This window comes from Callionymus lyra, chromosome 9 (assembly GCF_982586985.1).
Source record: "Callionymus lyra chromosome 9, fCalLyr1.hap1.1, whole genome shotgun sequence".
In the NCBI taxonomy this organism is placed as follows: domain Eukaryota; kingdom Metazoa; phylum Chordata; class Actinopteri; order Syngnathiformes; family Callionymidae; genus Callionymus; species Callionymus lyra.
In genome coordinates, this window is record NC_141826.1 from 7,789,593 (window position 1) to 7,807,841 (window position 18,249).

At 35.9% G+C, this 18,249-nt stretch overlaps 1 protein-coding gene across 1 annotated transcript in view; it reads right to left on the reverse strand.

Annotated features, from left to right (window-relative positions):
• The window catches only part of glra4a (glycine receptor, alpha 4a), a 49,715-nt gene that overhangs the window by 13,576 nt on the left and 17,890 nt on the right, over positions 1 to 18,249 (reverse strand). The window contains exons 2-5 of the mRNA XM_087798557.1: positions 8,727 to 8,851; positions 6,481 to 6,548; positions 4,479 to 4,702; positions 1,593 to 1,675 (exon numbers count right to left, since the gene is read on the reverse strand). Coding sequence (XP_087654683.1) covers positions 1,593 to 1,675; positions 4,479 to 4,702; positions 6,481 to 6,548; positions 8,727 to 8,851 — 500 coding nt within the window. The remainder of the gene's footprint in view (positions 1 to 1,592; positions 1,676 to 4,478; positions 4,703 to 6,480; positions 6,549 to 8,726; positions 8,852 to 18,249) is intronic.

Genomic DNA, 18,249 nt, shown 5'->3' on the forward strand with positions numbered 1-18,249 from the left:
TGCTCCAGTGGTAAATCTCCAAGTAATGAATTAGATGTTTTTATTGTGCAGCCGATGTTGCTTTGCTGAAATAAATCATGGCGCCTTGTTAAAACGAAGTCATTCTCCTTGGTTCTCATGGAATCAGATAAGGTGGACACGCCAGTATTCAGCTTGACTTATTTATTGGCTGGATCTCCTCTGAGAAATAGACCTTCAGTTCCCTCTCAACAGGGAGTCGGGTCACCTCTAGCCACGCAGGGAGGGTCAAATTTAATAAAGGAGAACACAAAATTAAAGTTTTATTATTTATATCCTGGAAATTGGTTTCATAATGGCAGATGCTATCGTCGCTCAAGGCCAAAAAGAGGAGTTCAGATATTTCTCCCTTTTAGTTTTATCAGCATAACGTGTGACAGAAACTATATCAATCTCTTTATCTTTCTCATTTTTAACCTGAACGTTTGACAAAATATTATGTGTTATCGTCGTGTCAAAGAGAAAAAATGGAAAACGATTACAAGTAAGTATCTGCTGTATTAAATCATTTCAGAATGTATCACTTCTGACAATACTTTAGAGAACAATAACAGCTAATACAAAACAAAGGTAGGTCATAAAGCTTCTTTGTATACAATGAATATTTTTATTTCTTCAAAATAATCAATATTTCTTCTATTAAAAACAAACAAATAGACACCTAATGACAGTAACAAAATGATAAATACAAATTAAATGCACCTGTGACACTATTTACTATTCAGTTTGTTTTTACTTTAGTTGTTTTAAGTGAACAATTTCTATACGTATTATTTTTCTAATTGTTAAATAATTGCTTGGGTTCTCTAGTCCAGATGTTTTCAAATTGTGGAATCGTGAGCCGCCCTAATATTACACATTCAGACATAATTTTTTTTTAACAACACACTTAAGAAACATCTTAATCTTCCTAAACATACTTCATAATCTAAATCATCTTTATCTTTGCATGTGTAATGTATTTATAATTTTCACTACCTATATTTATATTTAAAATATAATATTCATATATTTCCAAAGATATTAGACTATATAGAAAGACTTCTGCGAATGTTTTATTTAACATATTTATTTTAAAATCTTTATTTTATTTCTAACACATTTTATTTTTATGTTATTTTGTCCACATTTTATTTTTATTAAACTTCCTTTGACCATAAAAAACTTGAGTCAACAAAATCATTCAATCAATTTGATGTATTTGGTTGATATTCCTCAATTAAGAGGAATTAAGATTTAATTTCTTCTCACTAAGTCTCACACTTATATTACACACAAATACTGCTCTAGATTGTTAAGTAGTTTCTTTTTCGTTTTTCCACAAGTTGTTTTATTTGTTTCACAAGCACCTGGATCGTTGATTTAATGCGCCTATGTTTGCAGAATGAGAAAAACAGAAAAACGATATCTTGCTTGATTTAAACAATTGCACTTTTCAATTCACAAGTGGTCACTAATAAACACTTACATTGTGTTCTAACAGAAACATACATCATGGACATTACAAGCACATCTGTGAGCGACAACAAACGGATTGAGGGGAAATCAAAGGAGGAAGCAAGAGAAGCACTCACAGCTCTCAAGCTGCATGGTGCAGGTCTGAATGTCCATAGGGAAATTCTTCAAGTCCATGGGGCAGGACAGGATAAGAGTCAGCCTGAGATTGGAAAAAAAAAAGGATTGAAAGAAGAGTAGTAGTTGACAGCACAAAGCAGTGAAGAAGTGCCAAGAAGTGCATACAAGCTTGATGCCCAGCAGACAATTAGAAACGTGTGATAAGCTGTTGTGTTGCATAAATGATGAAACAGGGGGAGAGAATGTCAACTGCCTCGGCTCCGTGAAAACAACAGAAGATTGAAAACATATTGAGTTTATTCATCATTTGATTACTTGTGGTAACTTGATAACAGTCAACAAATTGGGGAACGCATCTCTGTGTGAGTTTGTTGTGGTGTTGATGCATTAGGACTTCACTGGGAAGAGGGAGAGAGAGGGGGGGGGGTGGGGAGGTATTGGGGAGCGTGTCTAGAGAAAAGCCGGGTAATTACCTGCTGTAATACATCGCCCTGAGGCGACACAAGAGCCTTCAGCAGGATAAACCCGACATATTATTTGCTCCTGTGTTCTGATGACACTATCCTTTTTTTTCAGGAGAGAAGAAAAACTACAAATGCAGCAGTGACTGTTTCTAAACGGTGTTTAACTGTAAGCATTCGGAGACTACTTTCATGTGCTGTTGGAAACAAAGAGGACGCATTCCATCTCCAGAAACAAAGTTTCCAAATGCTGTTCCCTTGAAACAAATTGAGAGTTTTCAAGCATTTCAACAGGTTGGGTTTGATTGGGTTGGTTGGGACTAGTGATCAACCGATGAGCTTAATGAAGCCAGTGTCTTCCTAATTTAAAAAAAAATAGATAACAGAGAGTGAAATCTTGATGGTTCAGAAAATTCTGCCACATCAACTTCATTAGTTGGTAAAAATGTAGAATTACATCTGTGTGTTTTTGGATTTCCATAGAAAAGCATTGGTGTTGAACGCCCAAAAGATTCATGACTAGGATTCTCTTAAAGACTTAGTGTGACTATGTATAACAAGAAAACCTTCTTTTTTTTAAAAAAATCTTACGTTATTTCTTATTTTTTAAATAGTACCCATTTTAAGTCTTAGTCTAGGTAGCATCATACATTCAGTACTAGAACGAGTGCACACAAAGACCAACACTAACGCTTTACTGTAGACATTAACCATATGAATGACAGATCTTAATCTGTCCATGACATGAATAACCAGATAGTTTCAGGTTAACCACGTTAGTGAAATGCCTTAGCAAATGAGTGATGCCTTTATATTTTGCATTTCCCTCTGACTTATTTACCCATTAATGAATTTGACTGAATTTGCAGACTAAAGGATTTGGTCAAATTGACTGACATGTGAGCATGCCCACCCAGCCTCTTAACTGGAGGCTGGCCTTTTCAAGATGACTGTGAATTTTCTTCAAAACTGATGCTCAGTAACAGTCGGATGTCGTCACAAATACTGACTGACCAGGGATGGTGGCAAACACCATCAAACGAACACATGTTAACAAATCAACTCAACTGCGTGTGCTGTGAACATTTGCAGCTCATATTGCAAAATATATGACTGTATGAATCTGCACGTACACACAAATAAATTGAAATTGAATTGAAACGTCTTAAAATGGAGTTTAACAAGAATAAAACTGTAAATCAGTAACTTATAGCGCTGAGTTTTGATAATGTTGTGAAGATGGTCTGATCGTCCGAGCATCATATGAATGTGTGGCGCAGCCGCTTAGCACATTTACATTTATAAAAGAAAAGCGTTTTGTTTAAAAATCACAAATGAACAAATCTTGTGATAGTTTTTTTATATAAGTGTGTTTTTCAAGTAGATCGCTCCGATCACGTGTTCACAAGATGGAAACTTTAGCTGCTTACTTTCTGCAGTTTCACTTTGATCAAACTGACGTGATGTTGTTCCAAAAGAACGTCTGTGACTCTTTTAGAGAAGACTTGATCATTTTGTTTGTTGTATTAAAAAAAAAAATATTACATTACATTTTTTCTGAATAGCGTGAAATAGAGGATTCAAATATAAATTCAGTATAAATCGATCCATGTTGTCGATAAATACAGATCATCCGTCTGGTGAATGAGAACATATGTATACGTATGTGAATAATTTAATATCCACTCGTGTAACTTCAAACACGTGTGTGTGTGTGTGTGTGTGTGTGTGTGTGTTCATTTTTAATCTATATTGATCGTTAATGTAACTCTGATGTGAACATCTCAACGTGACTAGTGAGGCTGACATGCATCTGAGCAGCTGATCTGTACGTACGCCTCCGATGTTCTAATTTTTGTACATACGGCCCCCTAGTACATGAGGCCCCTGTTTTCTAAAAGTGATCAGGTAATCTTTCAGAGATTCATCTGGACAAATGGTCTATTTGAGCTGAATTTGCAAATACAGTTCACTGTCTCTTAGTGTTGACTGGGCTTTGTCTTATCAATTACAACCTTAACTTCAATTATCATCTTTGTGTCTGCCCAAACTCTTAAACCAAATTTCTGTAAAAAGATGTAGGACCTTGAATTTCACGTATTAGAAAAGAAAAATGTTGGTCCTGGCAGCATTTTACTAACCCTGACATGGACTACCTTCGATATACCTCTGGTTTTTCTGAACATACTTCAATAACCTCCAGTATTCACTTGGATAACCAGTACTGTTCAAAGCTCCATCAATATATTGACTAAAATACTGCAGAAAGTAATGAACCCATCATTGTGAACAAAGTTTATGGTTTTAAAACATAAAAAAGTAACACCTGAAATCCCAACTTCATCTAATCAGATTAATATTTTCATCCACGGAATAATCTGCCTCCTATTGTAAGGTTGTCTTTAATTCTAATTGTTTCCTTACCTAATGCTGTAGAGAACACTGCCATCTTGGAAAATCCTCAGCAGCTTGTTATCAGTGGTGACCTCGTGGAAATTGGCTCCTTTCTCGTTTGCAAAGAAAAGATCTGGTTTCCAGATAGAGTCCAGCATAGACGGGTCCAGATCAAGGGAGTCATCTGGGTATTCGCTGTAGGCCAGACGAGGATCATTCCATTTTTGTCGTAAAAATACATTAAGCCTGTAGTCCTGCAAAAATGAATTGGGCACAGTTAATGGAAATCTTTCTTACTCTAAACTCAAATCAGATCTGATGGAATAAAATTAATGTTCTTACTTCCCAAACTGAACTTTTAGATAACTTGTTTCCTTTGTACTGTATTAATTAACGACTTTTGTTTCCTTGTACTGCTGCTAAAAATGTCAAATTATAATTGATTTTAACACATATAAAGTAACTATCTGTCTATTTTCAGAGCCCACTATATGGCACTCTTTGCTATTTATTTATTCTATTGCTTTATACAGAAATGTTAGTGCTGGGCTGACGAAGCTTCATGAAGCACCGCCCTCTTAATCAGACCTAGGTGATACTGTGTTTTGTATAATCATTACTACCTATAATATGAACAGTGTCTTATATATAGCTTTGAGTGACATTGATGGACTATGTCTGCTTTGAAATTGTTTTTTCTACTTTCTTTGTGAAGTTTGAGTTGACAGATTCTTCTTCCTCTTCTAGGTTGTCAAGATACTAACATTTTCTACTAAATACTCATGAAAATATTTGATACCATTTTGGATACTGCAAGGTAGTGATGGGTTGATGAGGCCTCATGACAGTGTACTGTCTTCACTACACAGCTGTATCAGTGTCTTGTTTTTGAAAGGTCACTAGATGGCAAGTTTTAAAATAATGCCAGGTTTTATTGAAATAGTAGATCGGAACCAAACATTATTGAGCAAATACTGCCATCTAGTCACTGTATCATGATAAAGTGTCATAACTACACGGCTGTATCACGATGCCTCATCAACCATTTTATTAAGGAAAATGCAAAAATAAACTCTTTGACAATGTATAACAATTAAAATAACTACACATTCAATATTTGTAAATAAAAAACAGTGTAAAAAGAAACTGCAAATATGATTATTATACTGGTCTGATGTAGTGCAAAAGATAGTTTGGGTGGTATCGATACTTTAGAAAATTTGTATCCGGACAACATTTTTTAGTATTGATACTTTATTGATACCCCAGTTCTTACATTGTCAAACAATAATGTCCAACTAGAATGTAATCTCTTTCCAACTGATTATGTTGCTAATCTTAACTAAAAATGTACCATAAAACAATTCCTGTGTTTTACGGAATTATGTGTAACTACTTTTAGGGCTCATATGTGTTCACCAATGCAGATATCAGTAGAAATACAGCAATATTCAGTTCTGCTACTTACTTACTAATCACAGGTTAAAACTTAATATATTGTTTTCTAGTGGAAGAATTTAAGAAACGTACTTCTTTATCTCATTTGCCAGCAGCCAATTCATACAAGTGACTAAACAAAAGGTCTTATCAAAGTAATTAATTTAGGGTTTATCTGAGGAGAAGACAGGACGCCCTGCTCATCTCTAGTCCAAACACTTTCAACACTGACCAGAAGGCTTTAACCCTGTAAATGTAAACAAGACCGGCATTCTATCCTGGACCCCTTATCCCCATTCACTCGTTCACTTTATTTCAATTTCTCATTTTAATTGCAGAGTGGACAGTTCATTATCAGCATGTCAGTGACCCGGCGGTCTCTGAAGGTTGCACTGTTATGCTCCAGGAAACACAGAAATGAGGGAATGGCTTTAGCACATGGAGGATTAGCAGAGAGTTCGGGTCCTGGGGAATGGGGTGGGCTTGTGGGGGGTGCATGGTATTTGTGTTTCACGTGAATCAAAACAATATCAGAAAAGGGTTATTCATGTAGAACCAAAACTAGAAATCACAATATGAATAGACGAGTGCTTACCATTGTTGTTTCAGTGATGGACCCAAAGCTGTTGATGAAAATATTGCAGGTGACATTCACAGGTGGACCTGAGATAAAGAAAACATAACCTTATCATTTTGCAAACGGTTCAAATCATTCATCAGGACTAAAATTCATACTGATATCAAGTTATGATACATAATATTGTAACTTACTATATACCTGTATATTAGGAGCCAGTGGAAATTTTTTGGCCGTGACCATACATTCTGCAAACCTTTTTTATTGTCTACATTTTTAACAGTTCAGGGACAAGTGGGGACCTAATTTTTGGTCAATATTTATATAGTTTTGATCATATAGTGAAGATGGAACAGAATCGGAATGGAATCTAAAATAAAATGACACTATAAATGGACAGGAATGGAGCGGATTTACAATGAATTCACACCAACATAACAGAATCAATAAAACATTAAAATATAAATCAAAGAATTTCAGAAAAAAAAACCTTCTGGAAGACCTACAATAATTTACCTCTGGTGGCCCCAGTCTATTAAAATTTGAGACTCCTGTTGTAAATTACGTAGAAAGACTGGTGTGCTTTTCTTATGAGCAGATTTTTATTCTTGTTCGGTTGACCATGGTTGGTAATATGATAAAATGAGTCAGTCAAGTTAGCAGTGTGTAAAACAAAAAACACATTCTCAATATATGCTTTTATTGTGAAAATGTTTTTTATAAAACATATAAAACATTGTGTTGGGGTGGAAATGTGTCCAAGAGGAGTGTCAACAGGTTGGACAGGTTGATCAGGAGGGCTGGTTCTGTGGTTGGAATGAAGCTGGACTCACTGGTGGCAGTTGCTGAGAGGAGATCATTGAACAAACTACTGTCCATCATGGATGATGACAGTCATCCTCTGAACACTGTCATCAGTGAGCAGAGAAGCAGAATGAGAGCATGAATGCTCCTACCCAGGTGCAAAACAAATAGACTCAGGGACTCATTCATCCCTCGGGCTATTAAATTGTACAATTCTGAGTTCGGGGGCAGGAGTGGAGTGAGAGTATCTGGATGTTCTGTTCTATGTTAGTCTTTGTAACCTTTGTCTTTGTTGTTTTTCTTTGACCTATGTTCTTTGTCTTTATCTTTAGACTTAGATTGTGTCATCTTGTTCTTCCTCTTTATGTTCTTCTTCTTATTTTATTTTTTATGTATTATTTTTTATTGTTTATGAAAAATTGCTGGCTATTGTTAAAAATCAATTTCCCGAAGGACACCTCCTGAGGGATCAATAAAGTTTTACCTTACCTTACCTTAAAAGTGAGATGTCTTGTTTCATTAACTGGTTGACTAATAGGCAAATGAAGCTTCCAAAACCCACAGGTTCTGTCAAATCATCTGCTATCATAAGTATCATATAAGTATGGACGTCTATTGCTCGGGTTTATCTAAAACTAAAACTTGCTAATATTTCACTCATTTCAATCATTTTTAGGCATTATTTTGGACGTCTGTGAGGGGCTTTGCCAGGTGACTTCAGGTGTTTTTTGAGGCTCAGCAGTTTTGAGAAATAGTGGCGATAATGAGTGGCGATAATCAACTGGATATTTTGGATATGCGATTTTTTCACTACATCAAGACCACTCTTATATTCAATTTATCAAAGTGAAAATTCCCATAACCGAAGTAAATTGAAAAAAAAAAGATTTTACAATAAACATTGATTTTATTTCATCACCCAGCTGTGAATGACTACTTATAATGATACTATATTATTTAATAGCATGTCGTAAAAACGTTATTTTTCTACTTTTTTTTCGTCATAATAAAACACAAAACAAAATCCTGGCATTTTAGCGACAACATGCTTACTCACGATGCTAATGTTACCATTGCTAATGTGTGTAGATGATATTGTTGTTTGTTATGATTTGTTTAGCCACATTGCTTCTATTTAATTCACCTCTTTACACATTTAGTTTAGTATATTCTAAAACAATTTCTTCTTTTTTTCAAGTTTCTTTTTCGTCTGGTTACCAGTGATGAGTTGATAAAGCCTCATGAAACACTTTTGTACCGGTGTCAGTACTGGTTGCCATTCCTAGTGTTTTTTCAATGGGCCACAAACCAAATATTGTAATTACTCTTTACTTTTAATAATCTTCGACATTTTTATCAAAAGAATAAACACTCTGAGAAATGTTTTGTTTGTTGTATTTTTGTGCATCGGTTCTAGGAAGACGTCGGTGAAGATATGTCATTCCTTGACTTCACCGTACCTTTGAAATTGGGTCTGATGCGGGCATCGTATCCCGACGTTCTTCCCATGAGCTTGTCCAGGAAGTCGGACGGCGACAGTCCCGACCTGCCGGGGTTCTTTATCTCCTCCTTGCAGGAGCTCAGTCTGATGTCGGCCAGGGAGGCAGAGCGAGCCGATGCAGATTGAAAAAAAAGAACGAAAGAAGATGTGAGACCTTGAAGGGAAGGTGCAGGCATTATGAGAGGTAACAGTGGTGTAGTGGGGAATATAATCAGAAAACAACAGGAGAAGCTAAAGGCCATCAGTTAGAAACTCTCACTGGTATAAAGAGCCAGTGAGGACGTAAATGGCAGCCAAATGGCTCGTCTTGGTTGGAAACGGGTACCTAATCCATCACACCTCCCGTCTGACTCTCAACCTGTTGTTTGGCCTCACCTACAGCGAGGAGTAGCAAAGAGCAAACTGTTGCGTCTGAAATCCTCTGGAAAATATTTGAAAGATTGATGGCGCTATTCTTAACGCCGTAAATGTCACACTGTGAGTGTGTAAGGGTTGATGTGAGCTCCTGCTGGGAGCGGTCAGGTACAACCATCCGTTCATGGGGAGTTAATAAGAGAAGCAAAGGAACAAGAAATCTGAGCCTTGTAAAAGAAAAAATGGCTGACTTTAATACGCCTATGAAATGATGAGGGATTTTTACTTCCTTTTGCCTTATTGTTACATTTTGACACAGAAAAAATGTTAGGATTATTTTTTTTAAACATGATAATACTGCAGATTAATTCATTGGGATTTCGAAATTACTTAAAGAGCCACACATAAATTATGAATAATAATATAAAATTAATATTTTTTACCTTCTCTACAGTTTCTACCTTCTAGGTGTATCTCCATTCAAGCCCTTAACATCAACATTCCATCTTCAACTTTTTTGTAATTGAAACTTAATGTGTGTGCAATTTACTGTTCGCAAGTCTTCCACTCAGGATAGTAACGTATTCATTTGCCGTGACCTTTCCCTTCAGCTCATCACCGCGTCCTTCGTCACAGGTGATTTATCAGTGTTACCTAGCACCTTTGACAGTCTTTTCCTCTGTTGTCTGTCCTTTTTGTCTAGACTTGTATTGATGAATTCATCCGTCAGTAACGAAAGCAATAAGTGCACTTAGAGACTATTATCACTTGGAATAGTTTTGAATCGTTATTTCTGATTTATTATTTGTTTTTCCTTCACATTTTTTAGGTGGATTCCTACTTTTTGAATCAACAGATTCCCATGATCTTAGAATGGCACTAAAATATATGACCAAGTTTGGCTTTACAGTCTAGTTTGGGACTCATTGTCAAACCTCTAGTGCACACATACTGTAGTTTTTTTAAGATAATAGTTGACAGGATCTTCCAGAAAACTGGTATCTAAAAAAAATCTCAGAAATTGGTTCAAATTGCTTCAGTATAGTGATGGATTGATGAAGTTGATGCAGTGTCTTTATTTTCAGGGCCCACTAGATAGCACTCTGCTCTATAATCAATTGATTTTGTGTACTTTGAAATCGTTTTCCTTAGCTCTAAATATAGACATCATGATGTCCATCATTACTTCAGTAGTCACAAGACTACAAAAGACTGAACATGATTAGTCAAGCGTTTATAAATGTATTGGTTGTGATAACAAACATTAAAAACTAAACATATGTTGTAAAAACAGATTAAAAGGGTTACAAAATGTTTATCAATATCATGGTGTTTACAGTATTTTTCAGACCATGAGGGGCTCTGGATTATAAGGCTCAATATCAATGAACGGGTGCATTTTCATATATAGTGTGCACCGGATTATTAGGCGTATTAAGCGGTCCGCTGCTTCCTAGCCTGCATTGACCCAGGAATAGTTTGTGTCGTTTACATTACATTACTTGCGCATTATTAGAGTATGAAGTTAAGGATCATGACGGAAAAAAGAAACACAGTGTGAAGCCATGTGCTTCACTGAGTAATATCGCAATACAACAGTACCTCGCAAAGTAATACTTCGGTCTTACCGGAGTAATACTGCACCTCGCAGTGTGGCAACAGTTTACCAACGACAGATATTTGAGTGCTGTGTACCAAATAAAATCGATACTCACTGACCATGAACCGATTTTTGACGAAATAACAAATGTTTAGTGTGTCATGAAGTCCGAATAATAAGGTTAATTTTTAAAAAATTATTTTTGTGGTATATATTGAACATGTTCTGTCCCCCCCCCCAAAATAGCTTGTGAAATAATCTAGAACTTCCACATCCTTTTCATCCTTCATCCTAAATAAATTCACCTCTTGAGAAATTATTTTCTTTATCAAGGGCTGCACAAATCTTTGGCTTCCATGAATAAACAACATTTAATTCCTAAAACAACAAGCAATTAGAAGAGTAAAATAGCAGAGTGTAGTAGGCGGTAAGCTCAAGCTACTCAGGTCTGAAAATAATTTGGAAAAGATGGATACAATTTTAGAAGACCAAAGGAAGTTTTGCAAGTTGTACTTGAAAATACCAGTGATAGTATATTCTTCAGTTTGTTAGGATTTTTAATCTTGTATCATTTAAGGCCTTTAGCTTCTTAAAGCTGTTTAAAAAAAACATTTTGGTTGTAACGCAGAACAAATAGTAGTTTTCCCTAGAGTGATGTTCAACAAATCCAATGTCTGAACATTGTTGACAAACAATATGTAGTAATTAGTTATGCAAACAGTAAACAATTTTGGGGTTTTGAGTGTGACAGGAAGTCAACAAGGTTTTTGTGATGAATATTTTTAACATGACTTACAGAAAGTAGATTGGATCTCTCTCTAAGACTGTTTAAATGTATTTTCCTGAAATTGCTTTTTAAGGATGGATGATAAGTGTGTGACTCTAAAGGCTTTAATCAGCCAGAAAAATGCATTTTCTGCTTCAAAAAAAGCGATTCAAAATCAAAAGAAAAGGTTTAATCCTTAAAACTATAATGTACATGTACAGTATGTGTACTTTCCAGGTCTTACCTGATGACCATATACAGAGAACTAATTTCTCAGACAGCGTTCACCATGCTTTTAAATAGAGGTCAATCAAAATTAATACAATGTTCTAATTGTTCCCGAGAATATATTAAACAGGATATCAAGTGCAACACATATATTAGACATTTTTACGCCACCATAACAGGAGTCTAAGCATCTAGAACATCCTCTTAAAGTGCGTCCAGTGAGCTAGAAAAGTCAAAAGATGCGATTATTATATAATACCCTGACTTATATATTGAAAACATTTACATCTGCAAACATATATGAAGTTCATTTAAAGCTTTATGAAACGTCAAATGGTCAACCACTTTTTATTTGAAGATAAAAAGGTTGTTAAATTAATAAAATACAATATCTGTGATGTAGGCTGACGTATCTTGGTTAATAAAGTTGTATTTTAACGGATCTCAGGTTTTAATCCTGACTCATCCTTGAAGTTGTAAACGGATGAAAAACATGTTGGAGTGCCATAAGCTCTGAGGACTGATGGTAGATATGCTCTCTGGGTCTATATTACCTTGAAATCACCCCTCATGAATGTTTGAATAAAACCTTTAAGAGGTGAGAATGCCCCAGGAGGGTTTGAGTGCTGGATTGTTACACAACTGAGGGAGATTTGTCTACAAATATATCATTGTTGCTAATCCAAGCATGCATTTGATGGGAAATGTGTGAGTACGGTGTGTAACTACTACAGATCCACAAGTGGCTGTTAGAAGCACTAAAGCTAAATCTTGTGCTCCTTTGTCTGAACGATTTAATTATTAAGATGCTCTTTGCTGACATTTATAAGCTTGACCTTCTGCTCTGCCTATACATCCACTTCACTCTGGCATTAATGATGGAATGCTGTCGGGGATATTGCAGATACTCTGGCAATGCTGGCGTCATGGTAACAATGGAGCATATTTCTCTTTTTAGAATCAAATAAAAGGGGCTAAAGCAACACTTGGAAGTTTTTTGTGTTATATATTTGTGTGTCTGCCTGAAAGAACCAGGCATGATCTGTTTATTATTATATTTTGCTGACAGGAAACCTTTTGTTTTTTTGATGTGAATATGTTGAATTGAAATGCAGCGTTCAAACAAACCGCAAGTTATACGCATAAATGCCAATTGTGTTTGTCTGTGTTTTTCGGATTCTTCCAGCTTAAAAAACATGGTGCAGCATAACTCAACTGCTCAACTGCCTCTTTTACTTCTATTCTAATTTTACTTGATACAGTTGAGGGCTGCATATAGATTGAATATTTGGGATTCTGATACCGATGAATACTGGTTTGATAATTTTGGACAATAATTTGACAAGATTAATGCCAACAGAAAAAGAAAATGATATTGAATAAAGTACAAATCTTGAGAAAAAATCTTCATCTTTGGTAAATTTGGACTCCTTTTATTCTAACAGAAAATATAAATATTATTTCTAGCCCAAAGGAGATTTGCTAACAAGTCCCAAATCAAGCTGATGTTTACTGCCTTTTTAATAAGTAGTTTTACTTCAGAGAAAATCCATATGACCAAGTTTGGATCACGCTTAGGTACTGAAAGACAAAGCATGTTTCGATACTCGGTACTTCCGAAGCATTTTGGTCGGTGCCATAAAAGAACCAAAGTTCGATACCCATTCCTACACTAGTTAGCAAAAACCAAAAGCTAATATACCAGAAAAATAAAACATGAATATCAAAACTAACCAGGAGAAAAAACTCTCTCTATGATTTGCTTCTTGGCACAAGCCTCTATATTTCTTTCCAAAAAGGACCAACATTCTAGGAAACAAGAACCAAGAACTTTATCCTCCATGTTAAATATACATATCATGGAACATGGTCTCGGTTCTGATTTGCTAACGCGCCACGACTCCGAAGTCCAGATATATCAACTTGAGTCTTCTGATATAAATGTTGTAAAGTTCCACACGGGACTCCACAAACGCAGTGTCTAATGTTTCCTATCTCTCATACGCGATATGACAAAATTGTTCATAGCATTTGGGTATTAAGGTGCTTGCATTTTTACTGGCATACTTTCCAATATCTTGATTTATCATAATAGTCTTCTCAACCATTGTCATGGTTAAAAAGCACTTAAGAATAACACTATAGTTCTGTACCAGGAACCATAATAATGAGCAGTAGATGTCCTTCTCTTGAGAAAGCACGGTGCATACATCTTCATGTGTCAGGCCTTCCCTCCTAATTTGTACATTTACAGTAGCTTATGCTTTTATAAGTACCGTTTTGGCTGTTAAATGACCTTTACAAGCCCCATCCTCCCCATCCTGTTATGTCCTGTGGCTACTGAAGTGTCCTTTAAATCAATATGTCATGGAATGGGATTTCGAGCACTTTGCAATTCACCCTTGTACATATATCTTCAATGACATGTCACTCTTGACACCTCTGAAGCCCCTACAGCTCAAACATCTATGTTTGTATGCACAGAAAAATGATTGAAGGAAAAAAATAATTCAATGCCAAAATAGGAACTTTGCTTAAACAAAAGAATACCAGAGGTTAATATTACTTGTATATATTAACCGAAGCCATCTTAGCCTCTCTGTAAATACCTTAAGCGGAGATGACTGTAGTAACAGCAGATTAAGCCCCAGGAAAACTACAAAAGACGGCACCCTTTTGTGGTAATGATCCAAGCATGTATGTAACTGGGACAGTGTCAAATTTACAACCTAACTAGGAATACATTTTGCAATGGTTGAATGGTAACTTGAACGATTATATTGTCGAAAGTATTATCTTCAGATTATTTAGGTTCTTAAGGATCTTGTTTGAAACTACATTGGAAAATAAAAGCACATTTTCAATGCGTAAATTAACAAATGAATGGTAGAAACATATTTTTTCAAGAATAAAGTTGGTTGGTATGTTCTGATAACGTGGATCTCGCAAGGTTTCCTCAGACCTAAGGAAGCCTGTTTTTGAACAAAATTCAAGATTGGAGAAAAAAGGGAGCAAGTGGAACAACAAGTATCTAACGTAGCTCTACCTTTAATACTTAGAACACAGTTTGAATAACCAAATAAGTATGAATCTAAATAAATCTAATAAAGGATGTATCAGTTAATATTTGTATTTACCTGTATACAGTATGTAGTTGCATTGTATTACAATTTAATGAAATAATAGGTAAAAAAAACTGTTCACCCCCCTCCCCACGCTCTGGAAAGAATACAGTAGTTGCCATCATGTACCTAGTTGGTAAGAGATAAGGTTCTAGTATCTATGAGTAAATCTAACCCAATACTTAATTTAGGCCATGTGCAGTGTGACTTAGGCTAGTCTTGCGTATCAAACCAAGCCAAAATAGTCAACATAAAGTCACAAAAAACGCCTTTCAATTTCTGCAACTAGTTTTCTGTTTCTTCCCATCTTCCTCTCTCTTTGCGCTTGATGGAGTCTACTGACTCCTTTAAGAAACATCTTAAGACGTTTCTATTTGTTCAGGCTTTTCCTTGATTTTCTGGAACTCCTGTGTTGTTCTCAGTATTATCTTGATCTTTAAAGTATATACTTTTTTGAGTATTGTTTTGATTGTTAAAGAGCTTTGTGACCCTGGTCTGGAAAAGCGCTATATAAATAAATATTACTTACTTACTTACTATTATTAATCCCAGTGAGGAAGATTTCTTTATTTTTCATGTAATCTATTTATTTTACATGTGTGTCTATTTATTTTACATGTGATCTAGTTTAATCTAGTGTTTTACCCATATTTTCTTTACAAGAAATGTATGTTTCCGACGTTTTAAAGAAGTTCGGTTCATGACAGGTTTGTTGCCCTTAAACCGACGAGGGAATCTTAATCAAAACAAAATAAATAAAATATAAGGATTATAAGAGAAAACATGCGAGATGTTTGGCCAACATCACTGAGCCCCATGAGGAGAGGCATGATGTGGCACAGTGTAGATTGATAAAGGTGTCCCATGTTAAGGTGTGGTTACTACTGTGGTTTCTACTCTTGCTCATTAATATTCCATTCAGTCAAAACTGGAAGTGCAAGTGGTTTTCTTGAAAAATAAATTCTGGGTAACATTATAAAGATAAATCAGTGCTGGGAATTGAAATGGCTGAGCAATACATTTCCTTATTATGAGCAAATGTAAGGCTGTGTTTTATTTGTTGATTCAAAACAGTCTATTTCCAACTGGGAACTCAGAGGAGTGATTGGAGTGATATGGAAAAGCCTGAGGTGGCAGTTAACGTTGAGTGTCCTAGCTATCATGACCATGAATCTGTCATCAAACTCATTGTGTTTCTGTGGATGGAAATGGGAATCATCACTTCTGCTGCTTACCCCAGAGAAGTCGAGTCTCGCTCGCACATCATTAAAGATTGCTTTCAAATTAGTATGCTAGAGCACTGGCCCAAAGTTGCAATTTACAGAGGGTTAGTGTAGATTGATCTCCATCTTCAAACCCTGCGGTTTGCAATAGAGACGCTTCGTATGCTCAACGTTCATATCGGCTCATTGGCTGCAATTATTAAGTTGTTAAGTATAAGAAGAATTTCAAAATGTCTTCTCGAGGCACAAGGAAACTATTAAAGATTTTTTTGAGTAAAACATCTCAGACACGCAAGACCAGATGGAGACATATATCATTAGCTTAAAAGTCAACTCTTCTCAACTTTCCTGATTTACTCACATATTTAAAATGTTAAAGTCTTCCTTTTTAAAATTTAGTAAGTCCCTCATCATGACAACGTTTTGAAGTTACTCGAGAGGTAACAAGTGAAGCCCATTATGACGTAACAATGGTCTTAACTGTTTCTCAGGCCCGCCCTAATCACGCTCGCTTTGTTTATACAATAACTCCCTTGGAAGTGGAGACTAATGGAATTGATGACAAAACTTAATGTTTGACCAATCACAGCAGAGTGGGTGTGTTAATTTTAAACAAGATTTAATCTCCAGAAAACCAGATGGTTTTCAGTGGGTGGGGCTTAAGCAGATTTTCTAATGTAAATATTTAAATGAAACAGAGTTCTGTAAAAACAGAAACATAATGATGAGTACAATAGAGGCCAAAGATCAATTTAACACGCTTAGATCAATACATTTGTTGCCCTTTAATTGTTTGATGATGCGTATTTGTCTAATAAAGTGAGTCACTGACTACATAGGGAGACAAAATAATAGTGTAATGGGGCCAAACAACGTTTAAAATGTAACCAGAGCAACATTTAAATATATATTGTTAACGTTAACTGTGTCTTACTTCCTATCATTAGCAACAAATACACCTCCAGAAGCCTATCCTGTTGAAAATATGTGCCAAAGCCACAGTGCTGACCTTCCCCCAACCCCGGTGGAATATAAACCCAGCACAGACGCCTTAGACAAACCTTCTCCTTTGAGCTTTTCTGTATTCTGTCCATCTTCTCCTTGTCTCAGATCTGATAGCAGCATGGATTGCTTCCTGTCAGTCTCTGTGAAACAGTGCTCGCAAGGTTTCTAAGAGCGAGATGGGACTTTACTGACTGCAAAAGCCTTCCTTTGATGTCTTTGCTCAAGGGCTCGTGATGGACGCGACCATTCTACTTGCACACTCTCCCTCACGATGCCTCTGGTTGGTCATGTTATCTGACACTCTTAAATAATTGAACGTTTCTGTTCAAGATGTACAGTTGGTGACTGAAGTTTACTTGCACCTCTCTAAATTAATGTCTGATCTGAATATAAAAATTCTTCATGAAAAAATGTCTCACCTAACTTCCCCCTGTTACAATATTAACACAGATGAACGTTGATATCTTTCACAATTGGCTTTCACTTTTTCTTTTTACCGTTTGTTGTTACCTATTAACCAGTAAAGCAAAAAAAGGAAATGGTTTCATGCAGTGTTTCATGGCTTGTTTTCGACAAACATCCATACAATAATACTCATTTTAAGCTCTCACTAGCCACTCATAGTTTTAGCTTGAGGTTGACACACAATCATGTGATTCTACATCCTAATCTAATCCTAATCTTCCAAGAAGAGTGAGTTTTTTAGTTAAAGTTCTTGCAAAACATTAAAAAAGGTTATGTATGTATTCAATTAAAACGGTACTTGTGTTGGTAATGAGTTAAGTTGCCCACTATCTTCAACGTATTTTGTAAGGAATATTTTGGCTTAATCCTTGTTTTATCTCAGGGTCAAAGTGACCCAGAGGCCCGAAAATAAATGTGTTTCTGATATTCCTTTTGTTGTCTCTGGGTGAAGGTGAACGCCCTCCACTTTATATGTATTTCAGGAAGCGAGGTAGGTTAACACAAGGGATACCACAAACATGTTTGTTTTCGGGCCTCCAGGTCACCTTAACCCTGAGATAACACAAGGATTAAGGGAATTCAAAATGTAAATCGCAAAAGTATTGTATTTAACTGATTGTTTTCTGAAGAGATGTTCAATCTTTTTCAGGGGAATTCACTCCCCCATTGCTTCATTCACATTCACTAAATCAAGCCTTTTCTGCTTCTGTGGGGTGGTA